The sequence below is a fragment of the Triticum aestivum genome, chromosome 4D (assembly GCF_018294505.1).
Source record: "Triticum aestivum cultivar Chinese Spring chromosome 4D, IWGSC CS RefSeq v2.1, whole genome shotgun sequence".
In the NCBI taxonomy this organism is placed as follows: Eukaryota; Viridiplantae; Streptophyta; class Magnoliopsida; order Poales; family Poaceae; genus Triticum; species Triticum aestivum.
Window position 1 is genome coordinate 3,382,058 of NC_057805.1, and position 19,887 is coordinate 3,401,944.

Sequence of the window (19,887 nt, forward strand, 5' to 3'; positions counted from 1 at the left end):
CAAATCTCTCAAAGCCTTATCTTGTTTAGGGATGTGGTTATTTGCTGGACCATTTGGAAGACCAGGAATGCACCATGTTTTTGATAGGAAATTCCCTGATGATCCCAATGCTGTGATTTTTAGTTTGTGCCAGAATCCGATGTATTGGAGCCTCTTGCAAAAAAAAATCAAGAAAGAATTGAGGAACAATGTTGAAGATCAAGGAGGTGGTCAGGGAGGCCTGTGCAACAAGTCATGGATGGAATCCCACTGTCCAAAGGATTACTATGTAAAGATTGGTGCTACTGCATACAGTGGCGGCGCCAGGATTGGGCCAGGCCCTGGGCCCGCTTTCAAGCATTGCAGCGCCCAGTCTATTCCAATAAGCTTTGCACACACAAAAATAATAATCGGCATCCCTCTCCATCAACAAAAGAACACATGACACAAACATATCAGTACCAAACAAAAAACGAACCATGCTGCTTAACTATGAGCATCACAGGAGAGAGAGAGAGAGAGAGAGAGAGAGAGAGAGAGAGAGAGAGAGAGAGAGAGAGAGAGAACAGCATCGGCATTTTTATTTGCACAGCCTCAAACCTTTCACAGAAGCTACGGCTCACGGCGTTGCTGTCAGCCACTCGACGGCAACCAACTTCTGATCCTCATGCTTGATAACTAGGACTATATGCACAGGAAGATATGGTTTACATCTTGGAGCGGCGTTATTCGGTTCAATATATAGCTCAAATATCAAGCTATCGCGAGACAAAAATGGCACATGTGGTTCCGCAATGAGAACCATAATGAGCCCTGGGACAACAAAAAAGTCTTGTGTATTATGTACTTATGTATGTAACACGCTAACAATCTACGCCCTCAAGTCATGAACCGCTTCGCCTGCGAAGAAGACCGAAAGGAATCGTCATTACCAGCAGTGGTTTACGAGAGGCGGGTCATGCATGCAAGTATGACAAGAGACCTTGTTGTTTGTAATCTTACCGTGCATCCTCTTGACGAAACGCTCAAACTCAGGGAGGTTGGGTCCCTCGAAGAGGGTGCTGCAAAGCCTCAGGTAGGTGAACCCGAACAAGTGCCGCCCATCGGGGTCGTTCCGCGGCTTGGCGTTCTCCAGTGTCTTGTTGAAGCCGTCCCTGTCGTAGCATGGCAGCGCGTTCTCGCTGGCCACTTGTATCCCGGCATCCCACGCAGCGTTCAGCACCTGAATAACAAACGATATATTCCAACAGATCAAACACTGATATACTATCATCAAGATAGCTGCTCTTAAGTAATGAACAGAAGAATTCAGTTGGCTACATGATTTACGAAACCGAATGTTCGGACAAAACCCTACCAGCTAGTTGCTCAAGTCAGAGAGATTCACTAACCAGAGAATAGACTAGCACTCTAAAATGCCGCTAAGAGAATGTGAAAGAGAATGATAAGCATCTCTGTAAACGTAGAAGGTCCCGTTTTTCTCTACAAAAATGTAGAAGGTCCCGTACCTGCCATACCAAGCCCTCTGGATCTGCCAAGGCCTCGGGGTACACCTCATGCTGATCCATGGTGCGCAGTTCGACGCATGTGAAGTTCAAAGCCGCACCATGCTTTTTCAATACTTGGGCAATTGGAGCATAGCCATCGCGGTTACATGGGTTGTAGAACCCAGCAGTCAGCTCAGCAGCATGACTGGCAGTTTTGTACCACCAGTGTATGCCTGACACCTGCTCATGTCACAAGAGCAAACCTTTATGTCCAGTTGTTTAGTTTACTTCGTATGCAAAAACAAGTTGTTTAGTTTTTAGGAAGACCAACATACTGAAACAGGGGCAAATGCGCCCGATACAGGTATCAACATGAACTTATACTTTCTGAACTAACTGACGATTATAACTGACCTTGACAGCAATAGCTGAGCCTTCAAAGGCCAACCTGGCTAGCATCAGCACGCGGTCCGCATGATCCAGCAACACCTGTGCGTACCAGTTGAGGAAGAACCGGCCATAATAGCTATCATAATCCCCTCCATCACAGAAGAATCCAGTGTTGTTTGGTTCAGAATTATAGTGGCCGGCGTTGTCTGGTGACTTTGCCCACATGGCGTGTCCCCGTGCTTCTGCGGCCCTCCTCAGATTTTTCTGCAAGTACCTGTCATAGCACTGGAGCAAAATATACCCTCAATGAACCCCTCTTATACTATAAGAAACTTGATGAGATGTAGAAGATATAGCATGGATTGGCAATGCCAAAGTACCCTGAAAAGAATGGAAATCTAAGGTAAAAGAGTGAGGCTTTACCTGAAATTCTCCAATGCCAGGGTATTTCCAGCCATGGTTTGCTGCATAAGATGGATACCGTAACTCTCCACAAGCCCCTAGTCCAACCTCAATTTCTGAAATGATCCCATCCTCGAAATACTCGTCAAATTCTACTCGGAAGCTTCTCATGAAGTCAAAGTACACCTACAATGATTAAAGGGAATGAAACGGGGAAACACATATAACCCTCCGATAAACTGAGATTCTTAAACACAGAAAGCCGACATTTACATGACAGCAGACAGTTTCATGATATACACCCACTATAAAACTAGAACACATGGAAAATATACAGCAGGTGCAGCTTCTTTATTCAAGACCCTCTAAAACAGACCACGGCAGTTCCTTCTTTATGTACTAAGGCCGCGCTTGGGATGGGTGTAAAATAATATGGAGGTGTTTTGTTTACAGGTGTAACGTACCAGCTATTGAGCAATTTCCGGCCAGAAACAAAACGACCGACCATGGCATGTAATTTTTACAGAGGTATTTAAAACGAAAACGGTGATCCAAATAGAGCCTAAGTATGTATAAACAGGGTGTTGATGACAAATCTCATGTTCCCTGGACCATTTGTATACCAAGTGCGCACGAATTCAGGAAGGTGGCATTGCATACAGATCTACCTAAAGCATAATGTGGAGGGTATTAGTTGGAGACCATAATAACATTTGCAGGGCTCAAGTAGTTGGGACATCGGAGTCAATTCAAAAACAGAGCGCGGGGATTCGGTAGAAATTAAAGAACAAGAGATGAGTAAGCATGCATACAGATACAAAATCACTTCATGGTTTCTCCAGTTCCAACTTATCGGTTATCACCCTTTGGGATACAGTGAAATGATCGTACCTCGACCGCGGTTCGGCCTTGTAGAACCCTTTCTTTATCAATGCCCCATGAAAGGCACTCCGTGTTACGCCTGCCTTCCCTGTCGGTGAAGTAGATGTCCGGGTTGCTCTTGCCGATCTCTATCACCCATTCCGGGAGAGGAATGGACACGTCGTCCCCGACGTTGCCTCCGCACTCATGGAACGACATGACCACCTAAGTATATCAAGCGAGCAGAATAGCAAAATTCAGCAAGGAAACTCAAATTCATGATATGTAAATCTTTATTGCAACACACTAATAATTCGATTCAGAGATGGATGTGTGTGTGACCTGCAGCTTGAGCTTGAGGTCCCTGATGATGTGGAAGAGGCGCTTGTAGCCGGCCCAGTTGTACTCCTGCGGGCGGTGCGCCTCGACGTTGCCCCACCAGCAGTCGACCATGACGCCGTCGACGCCCGCCGCCTTGAGCACCCGCAGCTGCGCCACCAGCTCGTCCGCCTCCGCCACCTCGCCCTTCACGCTCACCACCCCGAGCTGCAACACAACACGCAGCCGAGTTCAGCAATGGCAAACACATACGTACACAGGGCACAAGGAACAAGTGTGGCGTCTGGATTACCGGGAGCATGACGTAGACGGGCACGTAGGGCGTGCCGGCGAAGTCCCGCTCGGGCGGGGGCCGCGGCGGGGCCACCGCCGGGCGCGTCGCGAGGCCGGTCTGCTCGCCCCCGTCGCCGCCGTCCATGGCGGCGTCGGCGTCCTCGTCGTCGGGCACGGGCACGGCGAGCAGCGGCGACGCGGGGCCGCCCTCGGGCACGGCGCGCGACACCGCGAAGGGCGAGGAGGCGGCGGCGGTCCGGAGCGCGGGGGCGCACCCGGCGCGGCGCGAGATCGGGCGCGCGGCGAGCGGGGGAACGGCGATGCCTGGCGCGCAGGAGGAGGAGGAGACCGGGAGCAGCGTCGGCAGCGCGGCGGCGGCGGCGGAGGGGGAGGAGAGGGAGATGGCCGGTGCGAGCATCGCGGGGCGCGGCGTCTGGAGGAGCAGAGTAGTAGCAGGAGGAGGAGCAGTTAGCGTCGGATCTATCTCGGGATGGGAGGGAGGAAGAAGACGGGGGAGGTGGCGGTGGAGCGCGCCCCCGGGAGGCGGGTGCGGGGGCGGGAGCAGCCGCCCGTGATCCCGCGCCGCCGCCCTCCCTTTGCGGCCATGGACGGCCACCAAAAATCCCAGCTTTTTAATCTCAGAATACGCCGTATTGTTCGGCTCTACCGCCCGTATACGGCGGTTCATGACGTCATAAATGAGTGCCACTGCTCACTCACTCGCTGTCACCGGTAGCTCACTCACTGGGTGAGCTGAGGTGGCATGGGTGAGTGGTGACCAGGCGAGGGGAGGGAGGGGAAAAATGGAAACTTGCCTGGGGGTGGGAGGGGAAGGTGGTGCCGTCGGGGAGGACGACCCAGCCGGCGTGGCGGGCGAGGGCGGCGACCACCTCGTTGACGTCGGCGCGGGAGCGGAGCCCGAAGCCGCCGTGCCGCCGCAGCCCCGCCAGGATCCGCCCCGTCACCGCCCGCCGCCGCCGCTCCCGCGCCTTGGTCCGCTCCTTCTCCTCCCTCCCCCTCCCCCGCCGCCGCTCCGGAGGCCGCGCGTGCTGCTCGTCGCCGGCCGCCGCGTCGGCGACCAAGAAGTCCTCCTCCTCCTCCTCATCCGAGTCCTCCCCCTCCCCATCCTCCTCCTTGACGGCCCCGCCCATCGGATCCAGCCGCAGCATCGACCGGGCCGACGCGCCGCCGTGGCGTGTGGGAGACGCGTGCACAAGCGCTAGGGTTGGCTCACGCGTGCGAGGCGTGCGACCGGGTTATGGCTCGCACGCTGGCACGGCGCGGCGACACGTGTGGGCGACGGACGGCCGGGATGGCACGCGCGCGCGAGGAGGGAGCGGGCTCGGCACGTGGGGCGCATGTGGGCGGCCGTCGCCATGGACACCCACCCATGCGACCCTGCTGCTTCTCGGAGGAGACCATCACGGTGGTCAATCCAATCCAATCCAATTCTTCAGTTTGGACCTCCCACTCTTCATCTTCAGGATGAGAACCATGGCCATGACAACATTCAGTGCTTCATTCAGTTTGGACCTCCCACACTTCTTCTTCAGGATGAGATAATCCATGATGCATTGCAGGTGAGCATCATCAACAGCATTCACAGTGGCCAGTTGTTTACTCTAGTTTGGGCTTTGGACTGCACCACCGATCATCCAGCTCTTCATATCTTACTTTATTTTGCTACTGCTAGTGGTTTGCTTATCCACCAGTGGAAGAGACATATCCAATGAAGCACTCGCTCACTTGACTGGATGCGAAGTGGCTTTTCAGGATTCAGGCTCAAATTCTTACATGGCATAGACACCAATGATATTCACTGGATCCCCAAACTCAACAATGGAAGGTCCTCATAACAGAGAAAGCGGTATGTGATTCAAGTTTCTTTTTTCTTTGCAATTGATGGACATAGATCAGGTGGAGTGCTGAACAAAACATTCAGTAGGTGTGATTGATCGACTGAGCAGTCCGCATGATCATCAGATGTTGTGCACAGGGAGACCAAACCCTTTTAAAGTTTTAACAGATAAGATGGGGGTTATAAACTTTTGCTCCATATACATTGCAAGTGCGCATCATCATCTCCAAACTCTTCATAGCTTACTTTATTTACTACTAGTGGTTTGCTTATCCACCAGTGGAAGAGACATATCCAATGAGCACCGACTCTGATGTGAATTCAGTAATCCGTCTGCATCATCACCTTCCACAAAGTCATGACCCTTTTTTGACAAAAACACTCACTTGAGTCTGATTGTAGCAATGCAATGCATGAGCATAAATACTCACTGCATTCTCAAAATAGACGAGTGAATTGTTCAGTGAAACACTGGGGGGGGTGTGAACCGAGCCACGGCATCGTCACCATGTTCATCCGGTTAAGACAATTTTTTTACAGAGAGTGTCATCATCCTTGACAAAATAATAAACAGGACATCATGATATATATCCATCCTCGAGTCATACACCATCCACGCATCATGAATTATCTGCAGCATGAAAACTGCCAGCGGACAGAAGAAAAACACAACTAGGAGCGGCATCACAGGTTCACAGTGGCCAATTCTTCAGTCGACTGCACCAGCTCTACCCAGTTCACTGCTAGTGGTTGGTTTGTTCGCAGAATCATCCACAGCGGGCAAGACAGGTTCAGCAAAGCACTGCCTTGGCCCATATATGTGAGTGAAACATTAGATCAGAGTAAATGCATGATTAGATTAGATTAGATTAGATTAGATTAGATGGGGTTATAAATAAACTTGTAAATCCATGTGCATTGCAAGGGAGCATCATCAGCATCCATCACAGTGGCCAATTGTTTAGTCCAGTTTGGCGAAATCTGCACCACCAATCATCCAAACTCTTTCTAGTTTACTTTACTGCTAGTGGTTTGCTTATCCACATACAATGTTTCGACAATTATCTAAACAAGCACTGACTCGACTTCTGGATGCGAATTGACAATTGAGTATCTGTCTGCGTCATCACCTTTCTTTCACAAACTCATCGCACTTGACGAAAACATTGGTTGTGTCTGATCAACATCAACAGAACACTCGCTGCATGCTCGAAACGGATCAACTGAACTTTTTTGGGCAAAAAAACAGTGGGTGCGTGAACCGAGTGGCTGCGCCGTCACCATGTTCAGACACTCTGAGGAATGTTTTCGCCGAGCTATTATCATCCGCGACAATAGCAATCGATGATAACATTCGACTGGATCCCCAAAAACTGTGAACAGGGATGGAAGGTCTTGACACTCAAGTAGGAGCAGAACGGAACAGTACATGTGACATGTGCAATTCTGTCTCCCAGTTTCCATTGCAGATAGGCATGTATCCATCTGAGCTGTACACATCACATCGGACATCAGGAAGTAGTGCAGTTCAGATGTATCCAGTGGATCTACAGATGTCCAAATAGACAACTAAAACATGATGCACTATTTCTGTTATTTTTTCTGCAAATTAAATAGACATATATCCATCTTCTGAGCTATGAGCTATAGACCATCCACATCATGAACTAGGAGTGTCATGCAGCATAAAAACTGCCAGTGAGCAGAAGAAACACAAGCATATCACAACTAGGAGCATCCAAAGCAGCAGGATCACAGTGGCCAATTGCTCAGTTTGGAGTTTGGCTCTACAGGATTCTGGATTCTGATCAACATTGCATCATCATCACATCATGAAGCTAACAGCGGATCACACAGAATTATACAGATATAAATACCCATTCGATCCACAAGATCCAAAGCAATGGGAGAATTTTTCGTTCCATAAATTAGGGGAAAACAATTGCTGTTACAGGTAGGAACACATATATAGCAGGCAACAAGTATCATATGCAATCCAGTGGTTATTCAAGATTCTTGCCAAAAATACAACACAGACATAAATAAGATTTTGTTGAATCCCCAAAACTCTAAACAACAGTGGAAGATCTTGATAATATACCCTTGCAAGAAAGAACAGAATTCTGATCAACAGCACATCATCACACAGGAATACATATACATCATCACACGAGAGACATGTGGAAGATTTGTTTTCGTCTGATGATAAGAAGCTAAGACAATTTTGCTGCTCCAAGTAGGAACAGAGCAGGCAACAAGCAGATAACATATGTAATTCTGTTTTTCCATTCACTGCAAATAAACATATGTTCCTTCTGAGTTATAATTATTACACCTTCCACATCTGGAAGCAATGCACTGACGTATACGTATCAAGTACCCTCTTTTTTCTTTTCCAAGTATATATACAATTTGTGTGAGTTCTAAAGATACATTCCATGTACATAACACAACCTAACACGGATTAGAAGGATAGATAATAAAGCCCTTCCTTCCTTCCTGATCGCTACCGCAAATTATCCATCATACACGTGTGCAACAGGAGAAGGGCCAATTCCAAATCAAATGTACATACATACCGGCAGCTCCTGGGTCTCCTACAAGAATATATCGTCGACTCCCACGGCGGTCGACGGTGGCGCCTCGTCCTCCTCCTCCTCCATCTCCGGCTCGGGCTCCATGCCAAACTCGGGGGAGTCGATGTCGGCGAGGTTCTTGAGGTCAACCACGGACAGCTCATCGAGGCGCTTGACAACAAGGTCGGCGGCGCCGAGCTCGTAGACGGGGTGCTTGCTCGCGACGGCGACGCACTTCATACGGGCGTCGTGCGCGGCCTCCACGGCGGAGTTGGAGTTGCCGAACACGACGCAGCGCTCGGGGATGAATCCCAGCAGCTGCGCGGCGTAGAGGAACAGCTCCGGGTCAGGCTTGCCCCGGTACACGTCCTCCGCGGCCACGACGGCGTCAAAGAAGCCCCGCGCGCCGACGGCCTCGATGGCCGCCTCGACGGCCTTGCGGGGCCGCGTGGAGGCGACGGCAAGGGGGATCTTGTAGTTGACCAGCGTGCTCATGAACTCCCTCGACCCGTCCCGCATCTGGCTGGCGGCGCCGCGCAACCCGCCGTGGATCTCCTCCTTGCGGGCCGCCAGGCGCCGCAGCTCCGAGGGGTCCCTGGACCAGCAGAGCACCTCGGAGACCGCGTGCTCGGCCTTCATCCCCTCGACCCGCCGCAGCACGAACGCCGGGGGTGGGGACTTGCCCTCCTCCTCGGCCAGGGTCAGCCACGCCTGCCGCTCCAGCCGCGTGTCGTCCTCCACCACCACGCCCTCCCACTCGAAGATGACGCCGACCCAGCCGCAGCCCATGCGCTCGAGGCGCAGCAGCGGGTTGTGCAGGCTCGGGTCGTCCGCCCTGTTCCGCGGCGGCCATGACGGTACCGCCGCTGGGGGGGCGTCGTCGTCGGTCCCTAATCCGTTGTCGCCGTCCCCTGGGATCCCCCGGAACTCCTTGCGCGGGACGGCCTCCTTGGTGAACCCCACCGCCGCGAGCGCCCTGACGGGCCAGTCCGCGAGCCGCTGCTGCGCAGGAAGCGACGGCTGCCTTCTGGCCACGAGGCGGCGGCCCGCGAAGGGCGTGGCCAGGGGCCGGCAGCTGACGACGTGGAGGAGGGTCCGGTGGGGCCGGTGGTGGTCGAAGGGGTGGCGCGCGATGAAGGAGGTGCTGGCGCTGACCGTGTCCACCATCATCATGGCTGCCGCTGCTTGTGGATCCGCCCACCTACCAGTCGATCAAATCAACAAGAAGAAGAATGACCAAACGACCAGATCCCGGAGCCCGCCGGCCAAATCCTTCCTGCGCCCAAATTCCTCCGCTTTATCGCTGATTCCACGCTGCAAGAAGAAGAAAAGGAGAAGGAAGCCGGTCAGAAGCCAGAAACCCAATCCGCGGGAGGAAGAAGACAGGAAAGGTAAAGAAGAATCCATGGCAGGAAGCCAACAAAACAGAGCAACGGCGGAACCAACCGCGGCAACGAAAACAGAGCACCTAATCCTCCTCCTAATCAACGAGAAGGATAAACAAAGAAAGAAATAAACCAAAGCAAAGAGGATGGATTCGATTTGGGGATTCTTGGACCAATCTATCTATGTATAGATGGACAGCCGCCCCTCCCCTCCCCTGGATTCGATTCGGTTGGGTCGGTTCCTCTCCGGGGGGAGAGGAGGGGAGAGGATAAGGGGGGTGGGGAAGAGGTGGCGCGCACCGTACCGTACCGTGGCGTCCCGGCGACGGAGGGAGGGAAGCGGCGAGGATTGGGGAAGGAAGCAGGCGACGAACCGGAGAGGGTTCCTTGTTCCTTCTTCTCTCTTTTCCTCCACGCGATTGATTGATAGAAAGAAAGAGAGGATTTTTCTATTGGCTCTCTCCGTTTCTCCCGTGGTGGTGGTGGTGGAGGAGGAGGGCGAGACGAGTCCCCGCCCGATGCGCGCCACGTCGCCGGAACGAGAGGCGGAGGTGGCGCCTCCCGCGGCCCAGGAATTACCAGTCGGCTGCCCACCTCTTTTCTTCTTTATTATTTATATATTATTATAATCATAATTAAATCTAAAAATGCTACGAGTGGCTATAATCCATGGCCCAGAGCACCTCCGCAATCAATATATAATGTAACTCAAGGGAACGGCAAGAACCGCGTCTGCAACCCATACGTTAACAGTAAAACTTTGCAACAAAAAAACTTTGGGCTCTGCCGACCCGCGTAAAACCACCTGGGAGTGGCCTCACATGGGTTGTTATGTTATAAAAATGAATGTCGATGCTGCTTATTTTGAAGATGGGTCGGGAGCTGCAGCTACTAGCTATACTTGGGAGCTCAAAAGGGGGCAGTTGCCAGCCCCCGAACGATCAGGCAGCCACATATGTGGCCCGCACACCACCGTGCGGCAGCAATTGCCAAAGCCCGCACGTTGTCAACTGCTCCAAAAACGCCTACCCGCAAAACTCCCCTAACCCCTCCTCCAACTCCTTCGTCTACCTCTGCCCCTGCTCGTCTCGTTCACCTCCGTCGATCTGCACCCAAATCGCCATGGCAACAAGGTCGGCTACGCCAAAATCGTAGACCAAGAACACGTCAACGAACCCGTTTTTTGTATGTACGTCCCGCAGTTGTCGCCCTCACTCTGTCGTCCCTACACTCTCATCCCGCATCTCAGTAGGTTCGAAAATTTGGGATCTGGCGAATTGCCATGCCTAACGCACGAATTGAGATCGAAGGGGTGACTGCTGTCTCTAAAAGCCAGAATTGCCACCCGAATTCATCCAGAATTCTCCCAGGTCTGCTGGGATGTATGGCAGTTGGGTGTGTTGGTAGATATGGGAGAGATGGGAAAATTAGTTGCCGTTTTGCATCACCTAATCTTCAATGTGGTTCCAACACAGTAGTTGCCAACTAGTGAAATTCAAGTGGATTGCTCTGGGAGAAACACTGGGCATGTATCCGAATGGGGAAAAAAATAGTTGCCGCCTTGGACCACAAGATTTGCCATGTGGTTCCAACAGTATGGTTCCAACAGTATTTGCCTCATTAGTCTGGATGAATTTGCCATCAGGCAGCCAATTGCCACCCAAAATCAGTTTGACATGTGAAAATCAGATGCTACATTTTTTGTGATGCTCATTGAAGATAGGATATGCAAGGTAGAATGCAAACTAACACAACAGGTGTCTGTTCGTTATGCATCTAGGTTTTGGGGACTAACAAAAAGGAAGGATGGAACTAGGCAAAGGTTCAAATCCTTGGTTTTTCAGACAGTCGCAATCGACGCCATGGGATGCGTACAACAACCTCATTTCATGGGGGCCATTGCTACCTCTACTGCAAGAATACAGAGACATGCGGGCGTTTCCGTATCGAGCAAAAAGGATAGTTTGCCATGTTTGAAGACAAAATAATGGCAAACGTATGATGTTCGTTCTACACATTTGCAGGGAATTATAGTTTGCCATCAGAGGTCCCATGGCAAAAACTGCGCCTCGAGTAAATGCGAGTGCCTCACAATCAGGACAACAGCATCTGGACGAAAAGAGATCAAGGTAAATTATGAAGAAAAAACATACTATGAAACAGAGAAACTTACTAAAACATGACATTTTGCAGCAACTGCGTGTAACGCATGGCAACAGCTAACAATAGGAGACCTGCCATCAACGTATTATGCAGGTGAGAATAAAAATAGAGAAAGTAAATGGTTAATGAATGCATTTGCCATCCCAAGGCAACAACAGCTGCCATGAATGGTCAAGGGACAAAAATAACTTGTGTATTCAGAATGAACTGCCATGTGGTGATGGTCTAACAGTTGCCAAGCTATGGCAAATTCAATTGCCATGATGTGGTACCTACATTTGCCATGCTGTGGTACCTACATTTGCCATGCTGTGGTACCTACATTTGCCATCATGTTTCACTGCTCTTGCCGTCATGTGGCAACTGCAGTTTCCATCATTGATCGTGTTTCAGTTGCCATCACTGGTTATAAGAACTTGCCATGTATGCATAATTACAGTTGCCATGTTGTGATAACTGCAGTTGCCATCATATTTGCAGGGATACTGCCATTATGTGGCAACTGCAGTCTCCATTACTGATGAAATGTGTAGTTGCCATAACTGCTTACTTGCAGTTCCCATGCAAGCATAGCTACATTTGCCATGATGAAATAACAGCTACAATTGCCATGCAGGAGGTTCAACTTTAGACACAAACAACGAAAAATGCTTGTGCTACGTACACCTCAGATCACCCAGGAGGGGCGCTACAAGATCTAGTCAACCACCCTATGTGGGTTGGAGATGCAATTATTTGGCAAAGCAAAGAAAAACCAACCTCCTTCGCAAGTTTATTGGCACCAGCCACAACGTTCCGTGGGGGTGGGTCCACAAAGTCATCATCATCGTCGTCCTGACGGATGCGAACCATTATGCTGTAACAGACGGCAAATACACATTAGTGGGTACTCATAAAACAGGGTACATTTCCCGTGAGCACCAGCAAAAGGTCTGGCAAATTGATAATTTTCATCATCGCAGTGAAAATTGCCATGGTTCAAAAGATGACAAACAAGGCTTAAGTATGAACATTTGCAAAAATGAACTGCATAGATGTCGTATGTTACAAAAACAGAATGGCAACCACAAAGGTGGGGATATGTTATTATTTGCCGACAAACCCCATGGCAACTAATGTACTGTAATCAGATATTGAGTTGCCATCTGTTAGGGAACCAGAATGGCAACAAATTAAACAGACACACTCAAATATCATGTTGTCGTATGATGACAAACACCATGGCAACTAATTTAACTTGGGACAAAGATTGACATGCCACCAGTACACACACAGACAAACATGCAGTTGCCATTCTGGTAGGTAAACAAAACGGCAAACATATAGTGATGGCAATGTTCAGATACCAGTTGCCATGTGTCGACGAACACCACATCAACTAGTTTAAAATGAAAATGAACTACATAGTTGCCATATGTTACAAAAAACAGAATGGCAACCACAAAAGGGTGGGTATCTTTTATTGTTTGCCATGTCCTGACAAACGCCATGGCAGCTAATGTACTAAAATCACCTATTGAGTTGCCATCTGTTAGGAAAACAGAATGGCAGCAAAGTAAACAGACACGCTCGAATATCAAGTTGACGTATGCCGACAGACACTATGGCAACTAATTTAACTTGGAACAAAGATTGACTTGCCACCAGTACACACAGAGACAGGGCAACTAGTGTTATGGGGAACATTAGAGTTGCCATCTGAATGTGTGAAGGGTACGGCAACTTCAAGCACAATCAACATATGTAGTTGCCATGTTTGGGTATACGGCATAGGCAACTAATTATGATTAGCACACACAAACACTGTAATCAAAACCTAGTTCAAAATCAAAAGAAACTAGAATCTACACAAAATGAATCTAGGGTTCACGCTGTGTTCTAGACCTTCACTGCATCAAAATAAGACGACCAAAAGACGAGAACACAGTGATTCACTGCATCACTGCTCTGGTTTCACAAAACGAGGGGTAGTGCCAACCATTGCTTGGCAACCATAGAAATGGATGAAATCCAAAAGGGGAATGAACTCTGCGATTCAAAGCAGAGCATGAATCCGCAAGGCGACTAAATGAACCAACCAAATGGTCTAGTGCGGTGACCAACGAGCCGCCCCTACGTCCCACCGTCGACTCCTGCAGAATCCCCACCAAATAGAAACGAAGATCGCCATGGAATCGCCGTCGATTTGAGACGCAAAAATAGAGATTGAGGGGGAGTGGAGACGATTTCGAGCACATTACCTCATCTCCTGTGGTCTCCGGCGACTCTTCAACGCCTACTCAAGCGCAGCCGCCTGTACAACGACTCCGCGAGCGCCGCCGCCGTCTCGCCGATGAATCGCCGCGAAATCGCCTCTGCGCCGCCGCCGAAGCGCAATGCGAGAGAGAGAGAGAGAGAGGAGGAAGACAGAGGGGGAGCCGCAGTGAACTGCCGCGATGTGGAGAAAAGAGGGTGCGGGCATGGCGTTCGTGGGCGTTCGGTCGATGTGGCAACCGCCCGCACGACAAGGGTGACAACCGTCGCCCAATCCGCCGCTGGTCCACCGTTCGGGCGAGTCGAGAAACTGCTGCACAGCGACAACACATGACGTGGCACGCGACCTCCCTCCTTGCTCCAAGATTCGAGCAAATACATCCGACGGCTCCAGACGCGTTCGGCCCAAGTTGCAAAGGCCCACACGTGTGGGCGTTAACATTTTCATAGAATTATCCAAGTGTGGACACCCTGCACAGCCATTTTGACTGATTGCTTTCGAATGGCTTATTCTATAGGCGCAGTGAGTCTCACCCAGTGTCCTAGGGGTGCAAACCGGGCAGCGCATAATTTAGCTAGACGTACTTATGGTTTGAATGTAGAAGTGGATTGGGATGGCCACCCACCAAGCTTCGTTCTTCCAGGCATTTTATTTGATGTAACTGTCATTTGAATTTTAATAAAGCGCACCCAAGGGCATCCTCCTCAAAAAACTTGCGGCCTTTGCGGTGGAGACTTTGGGGTTGGATCGAAGGGGTGGGAGGCCAGTGAAGATCAAGAATTAGTTTTAGGCAGGTTACGTATGATTTAGTACACGGATTACGCATTCTCGCACAATAATAGCAGTGGCGTGTTCTCTTCCTCTTTGATTGGTTTCTCTCGTGTTCTATTTCTCTCTCGAGTGTTCGGTTCCACGCAAGTTTCATGTTGACAGTGTGATTCATTCTATTTGCGGTATTGTGCGCATATATTTTCCATCCCTGAAAGTAAGATGTATCCACTTTTTTGACAAGTCAAATTCCTTTATGTTTGGTCAAGTTGATATAAAGCAAATGTAAATAACTATAATAAAGAATTGGATGGATTCGATTTGGGGATTCTTCCATCTATCTATCTCTCTATAGACAGTCACCCCTCCGTTGGATTCGATTCGGTTGGGTCGGTTCCTCTCCGAGCGGAGCGGAGGGGAAGCAAGTAAGGTGGCAAGAACCGCGTCTGCAACCCATACGTTAAAAACTTTGCAAAAAAAAAAACTTTGGGCTCTGCCGACACGCGTAAAACCACCTGGGAGAGGCCTCACATGGGTTGTTATGTTATAAAAATGAATGTCGATGCTGCTTATTTTGAAGATGGGTCGGGAGCTGCAGCTACTAGCTATACTTGGGAGCTCAAAAGGGGGCAGTTGCCAGCCCCCGAACGATCAGGCAGCCACATATGTGGCCCGCACACCACCGTGCGGCAGCAATTGCCAAAGCCCGCACGTTGTCAACTGCCCCAAAAACGCCTGCCCGCAAAACTCCCCTAACCCCTCCTCCAACTCCTTCGTCTACCTCTGCCCCTGCTCGTCTCGTTCACCTCCGTCGATCTGCACCCAAATCGCCATGGCAACAAGGTCGGCTACGCCAAAATCGTAGACCAAGAACACGTCAACGAACCCGTTTTTGTATGTACGTCCCGCAGTTGTCGCCCTCACTCTGTCGTCCCTACACTCTCATCCCGCATCTCAGTAGGTTCGAAAATTTGGGATCTGGCGAATTGCCATGCCTAACGCTCGAATTGAGATCGAAGGGGTGACTGCTGTCTCTAAAAGCCAGAATTGCCACCCGGATTCATCCAGAATTCTCCCAGGTCTGCTGGGATGTATGGCAGTTGGGTGTGTTGGTAGATATGGGAGAGATGGGAAAATTAGTTGCCGTTTTGCATCACCTAATCTTCAATGTGGTTCCAACACAGTAGTTGCCAACTAGTGAAATTCAAGTGGATTGCTCTGGGAGAAACACTGGGCATGTATCCGAATGGGGGTAAAAATAGTTGCCGCCTTGGACCACAAGATTTGCCATGTCGTTCCAACAGTATTTGCCTCATTAGTCTAGATGAATTTGCCATCAGGCATCCAATTGCCACCCAAAATCAGTTTGACATGTGAAAATCAGATGCTACATTTTTTGTGATGCTCATTGAAGATAGGATATGCAAGGTAGAATGCAAACTAACACAATAGGTGTCTGTTCATTATGCATCTAGGTTTTGGGGACTAACAAAAAGGAAGGATGGAACTAGGCGAAGGTTCAAATCCTTGGTTTTTCAGACAGCCGCAATCGACACCATGGGATGCGTACAACAACCTCATTTCATGGGGCCATTGCTACCCCTACTGCAAGAATACGGAGACATGCGGGCGTTTCCGTATTGAGCAAAAAGGATAGTTTGCCATGTTTGAAGACAAAATAATGGCAAACATATGATGTTCGTTCTACACATTTGCAGGGAATTATAGTTTGCCATCAGAGGTCCCATGGCAAAAACTGCGCCGGGAGTAAATGCGAGTGCCTCACAATCAGGACAACAGCATCGGGACGAAAAGAGATCAAGGTAAATTATGAAGAAAAAACATATTATGAAACAGGGAAACTTACTAAAAAATGACATTTGCAGCAACTGCGTGTAACGCATGGCAACAGCTAACAATAGGAGACCTACCATCAACGTATTATGCAGGTGAGAATAAAAATAGAGAAAGTAAATGGTTAATGAATGCATTTGCCATCCCAAGGCAACAACAGCTGCCATGAATGGTAAAGGGACAAAAATAACTTGTGTATTCAGAATGAACTGCCATGTGGTGATGGTCTAGCAGTTGCCAAGCTATGGCAAATTCAATTGCCATGATGTGGTACCTACATTTGCCATGCTGTGGTACCTACATTTGCCATCATGTTTCACTGCTCTTGCCGTCATGTGGCAACTGCAGTTTCCATCATTGATCGTGTTTCAGTTGCCATCACTGGTTATAAGAGCTTGCCATGTATGCATAATTACAGTTGCCATGTTGTGATAACTGCAGTTGCCATCATATTTGCAGGGATACTGCCATTATGTGGCAACTGCAGTCTCCATTACTGATGAAATGTGTAGTTGCCATAACTGCTTACTTGCAGTTCCCATGCAAGCATAGCTACATTTGCCATGATGAAATAACAGCTACAATTGCCATGCAGGAGGTTCAACTTTAGACACAAACAACGAAAAATGCTTGTGCTACGTACACCTCAGATCACCCAGGAGGGGCGCTACAAGATCTGGTCAACCACCCTATGTGGGTTGGAGATGCAATTATTTGGCAAAGCAAAGAAAAACCAACCTCCTTCGCAGGTTTATTGGCACCAGCCACAACGTTCCGTGGGGGTGGGTCCACAAAGTCATCGTCATCGTCGTCCTGATGGATGCGAACCATTATGCTGTAACAGACGGCAAATACACATTGATAATTTTCATAAAACAGGGTACATTTCCCGTGAGCACCAGCAAAAGGTCTGGCAAATTGATAATTTTCATCATCGCAGTGAAAATTGCCATGGTTCAAAAGATGACAAACAAGGCTTAAGTATGAACATTTGCAAAAATGAACTGCATAGATGCCGTATGTTACAAAAACAGAATGGCAACCACAAAGGTGGGGATATGTTATTATTTGCCAACAAACCCCATGGCAACTAATGTACTGTAATCAGATATTGAGTTGCCATCTGTTAGGGAACCAGAATGGCAACAAATTAAACAGACACACTCAAATATCATGTTGTCGTATGATGACAAACACCATGGCAACTAATTTAACTTGGGACAAAGATTGACTTGCCACCAGTACACACACAGACAAACATGCAGTTGCCATTCTGGTAGGTAAACAGAACGACAAACATATAGTGATGGCAATGTTCAGATACCAGTTGCCATGTGTCGACGAACACCACATCAACTAGTTTAAAATGAAAATGAACTACATAGTTGCCATATGTTACAAAAAACAGAATGGCAACCACAAAAGGGTGGGTATCTTTTATTGTTTGCCATGTCCTGACAAACGCCATGGCAGCTAATGTATTAAAATCACCTATTGAGTTGCCATCTGTTAGGAAAACAGAATGGCAGCAAAGTAAACAGACACACTCGAATATCAAGTTGACGTATGCCGACAGACACCATGGCAACTAATTTAACTTGGAACAAAGATTGACTTGCCACCAGTACACACAGAGACAAGGCAACTAGTGTTTATGGGGAACATTAGAGTTGCCATCTGAATGTGTGAAGGGTACGACAACTTCAAGCACAATCAACATATGTAGTTGCCATGTTTGGGTATACGGCATAGGCAACTAATTATGATTAGCACACACAAACACTGTAATCAAAACCTAGTCCAAAATCAGAAGAAACTAGAATCTACATAAAATGAATCTAGGGTTCACGCTGTGTTCTAGACCTTCACTGCATCAAAATAAGACGACCAAAAGACGAGAACACAGTGATCCACTGCATCACTGCTATGGTTTCACAAAACGAGGGGTAGTGCCAACCATTGCTTGGCAACCATAGAAATGGATGAAATCCAGAAGGGGAATGAACTCTGCGATTCAAAGCAGAGCATGAATCCGCAAGGCGACTAAATGAACCAACCAAATGGTCTAGTGCGGTGACCAACGAGCCGCCCCTACGTCCCACCGGCGACTCCTGCAGAATCCCCACCAAATAGAAACGAAGATCGCCATGGAATCGCCGTCGATTTGAGACGCAAAAATAGAGATTGAGGGGGAGCGGAGACGATTTCGAGCACATTACCTCATCTCCTGTGGTCTCCGGCGACTCTTCATCGCCTACTCAAGCGCAGCCGCCTGTACGACGACTCCGCGAGCGCCGCCGCCGTCTCGCCGATGAATCGCCGCGAAATCGCCTCTGCGCCGCCGCCGAAGCGCAATGCGAGAGAGAGAGAGAGGAGGAAGACAGAGGGGGAGCCGCAGTGAACTGCCGCGATGTGGAGAAAAGAGGGTGCGGGCATGGCGTTCGTGGGCGTTCGGGCGATGTGGCAACCGCCCGCACGACAAGGGTGACAACCGTCGCCCAATCCGCCGCGGGTCCACCGTTCGGGCGCGTCGAGAAACTGCCGCACAGCGACAACACATGACGAGCATAATTGGTTTGTTGCCAATATTTGGCTTGCCAAATGTTGGCATTGCCAACTATTGGCAATACCAAGACTTGCCAACTATTGGCAATTTTATGTGAGATAGGCAAAATAACTCGTAGCCAACCAAGTAGTTGCCAATATTTGGCACAATGCCAAATATTGGCAATGCCAATTTTTGGCAGCAAACCAATTATGCTCGACGTGGCACGCGACCTCCCTCCTCCTTGCTCCAAGATTCGAGCAAATACATCCGACAGCTCCAGACGTGTTCGGCCCAAGTTGCAAAGGCCCACACGTGTGGGCGTTAACATTTTCGTAGAATTATCCAAGTGTGGACACCCTGCACAGCCATTTTGACCGATTGCTTTCGAATGGCTTATTCTATAGGCGCAGTGAGTCTCACCCACTGTCCTAGGGGTGCAAACCGGACAGCGCATAATTTAGCTAGACGTACTTATGGTTTGAATGTAGAAGTGGATTGGGATGGCCACCCACCAAGCTTCGTTCTTCCAGGCATTTTATTTGATGTAACTGTCATTTGAATTTTAATAAAGCGCGCCCAAGGGCATCCTCCTCAAAAAACTTGCGGCCTTTGCGGTGGAGACTTTGGGGTTGGATCGAAGGGGTGGGAGGCCAGTGAAGATCAAGAATTAGTTTTAGGCAGGTTACGTATGATTTAGTACACGGATTACGCATTCTCGCACAATAATAGCAGCGGCGTGTTCTCTTTCTC

The 19,887-nt window shown here is 49.2% G+C and overlaps 2 protein-coding genes across 5 annotated transcripts; both read right to left on the reverse strand.

Moving 5' to 3' along the window:
- Positions 1-536: 536 nt before the first annotated feature.
- On the reverse strand, positions 537-4,936 carry LOC123095580 (beta-amylase 2, chloroplastic). Its single transcript, XM_044517088.1, has 9 exons — positions 4,547-4,936; positions 3,751-4,164; positions 3,462-3,665; positions 3,150-3,344; positions 2,280-2,444; positions 1,881-2,141; positions 1,488-1,706; positions 982-1,201; positions 537-879 (listed from the first exon to the last, which is right to left on the reverse strand). The coding sequence occupies exons 1-9, from the start codon at positions 4,898-4,900 to the stop codon at positions 851-853; spliced, it is 2,061 nt and encodes a 686-aa protein (XP_044373023.1). The 5' UTR covers positions 4,901-4,936; the 3' UTR covers positions 537-850.
- Positions 4,937-7,857: 2,921 nt separating this feature from the next.
- On the reverse strand, positions 7,858-10,050 carry LOC123095581 (5-amino-6-(5-phospho-D-ribitylamino)uracil phosphatase, chloroplastic). Of its 4 annotated transcripts, none has more exons than XM_044517092.1 (2): positions 9,861-10,050; positions 7,858-9,479 (listed from the first exon to the last, which is right to left on the reverse strand). In XM_044517092.1, exon 2 carries the CDS (start codon positions 9,336-9,338, stop codon positions 8,187-8,189), a length of 1,152 nt encoding a protein of 383 aa, XP_044373027.1. In that variant the 5' UTR covers positions 9,339-9,479; positions 9,861-10,050; the 3' UTR covers positions 7,858-8,186. The 4 variants fall into 4 exon arrangements, with proteins under 4 accessions (XP_044373027.1, XP_044373025.1, XP_044373028.1 ...); XM_044517090.1 differs by having other exon boundaries at positions 9,856-10,042; XM_044517093.1 differs by having other exon boundaries at positions 9,851-10,031.
- Between the last annotated feature and the right edge of the window lie 9,837 nt (positions 10,051-19,887).

Excerpts from the sequence above, each read along its gene's own strand:
- LOC123095580 (XM_044517088.1), bottom strand. The coding sequence starts at position 4,900 with ATGCTGCGGCTGGATCCGATGGGCGGGGCCGTCAAGGAGGAGGATGGG. Across the intron at positions 3,666-3,750 it reads CCGTCTACGTCATGCTCCCG|CTCGGGGTGGTGAGCGTGAA; the intron begins GTAATCCAGACG and ends GTTGTGTTGCAG. Across the intron at positions 2,445-3,149 it reads AAGGCCGAACCGCGGTCGAG|GTGTACTTTGACTTCATGAG; the intron begins GTACGATCATTT and ends TAATCATTGTAG.
- LOC123095581 (XM_044517092.1), bottom strand. The coding sequence starts at position 9,338 with ATGATGATGGTGGACACGGTCAGCGCCAGCACCTCCTTCATCGCGCGC.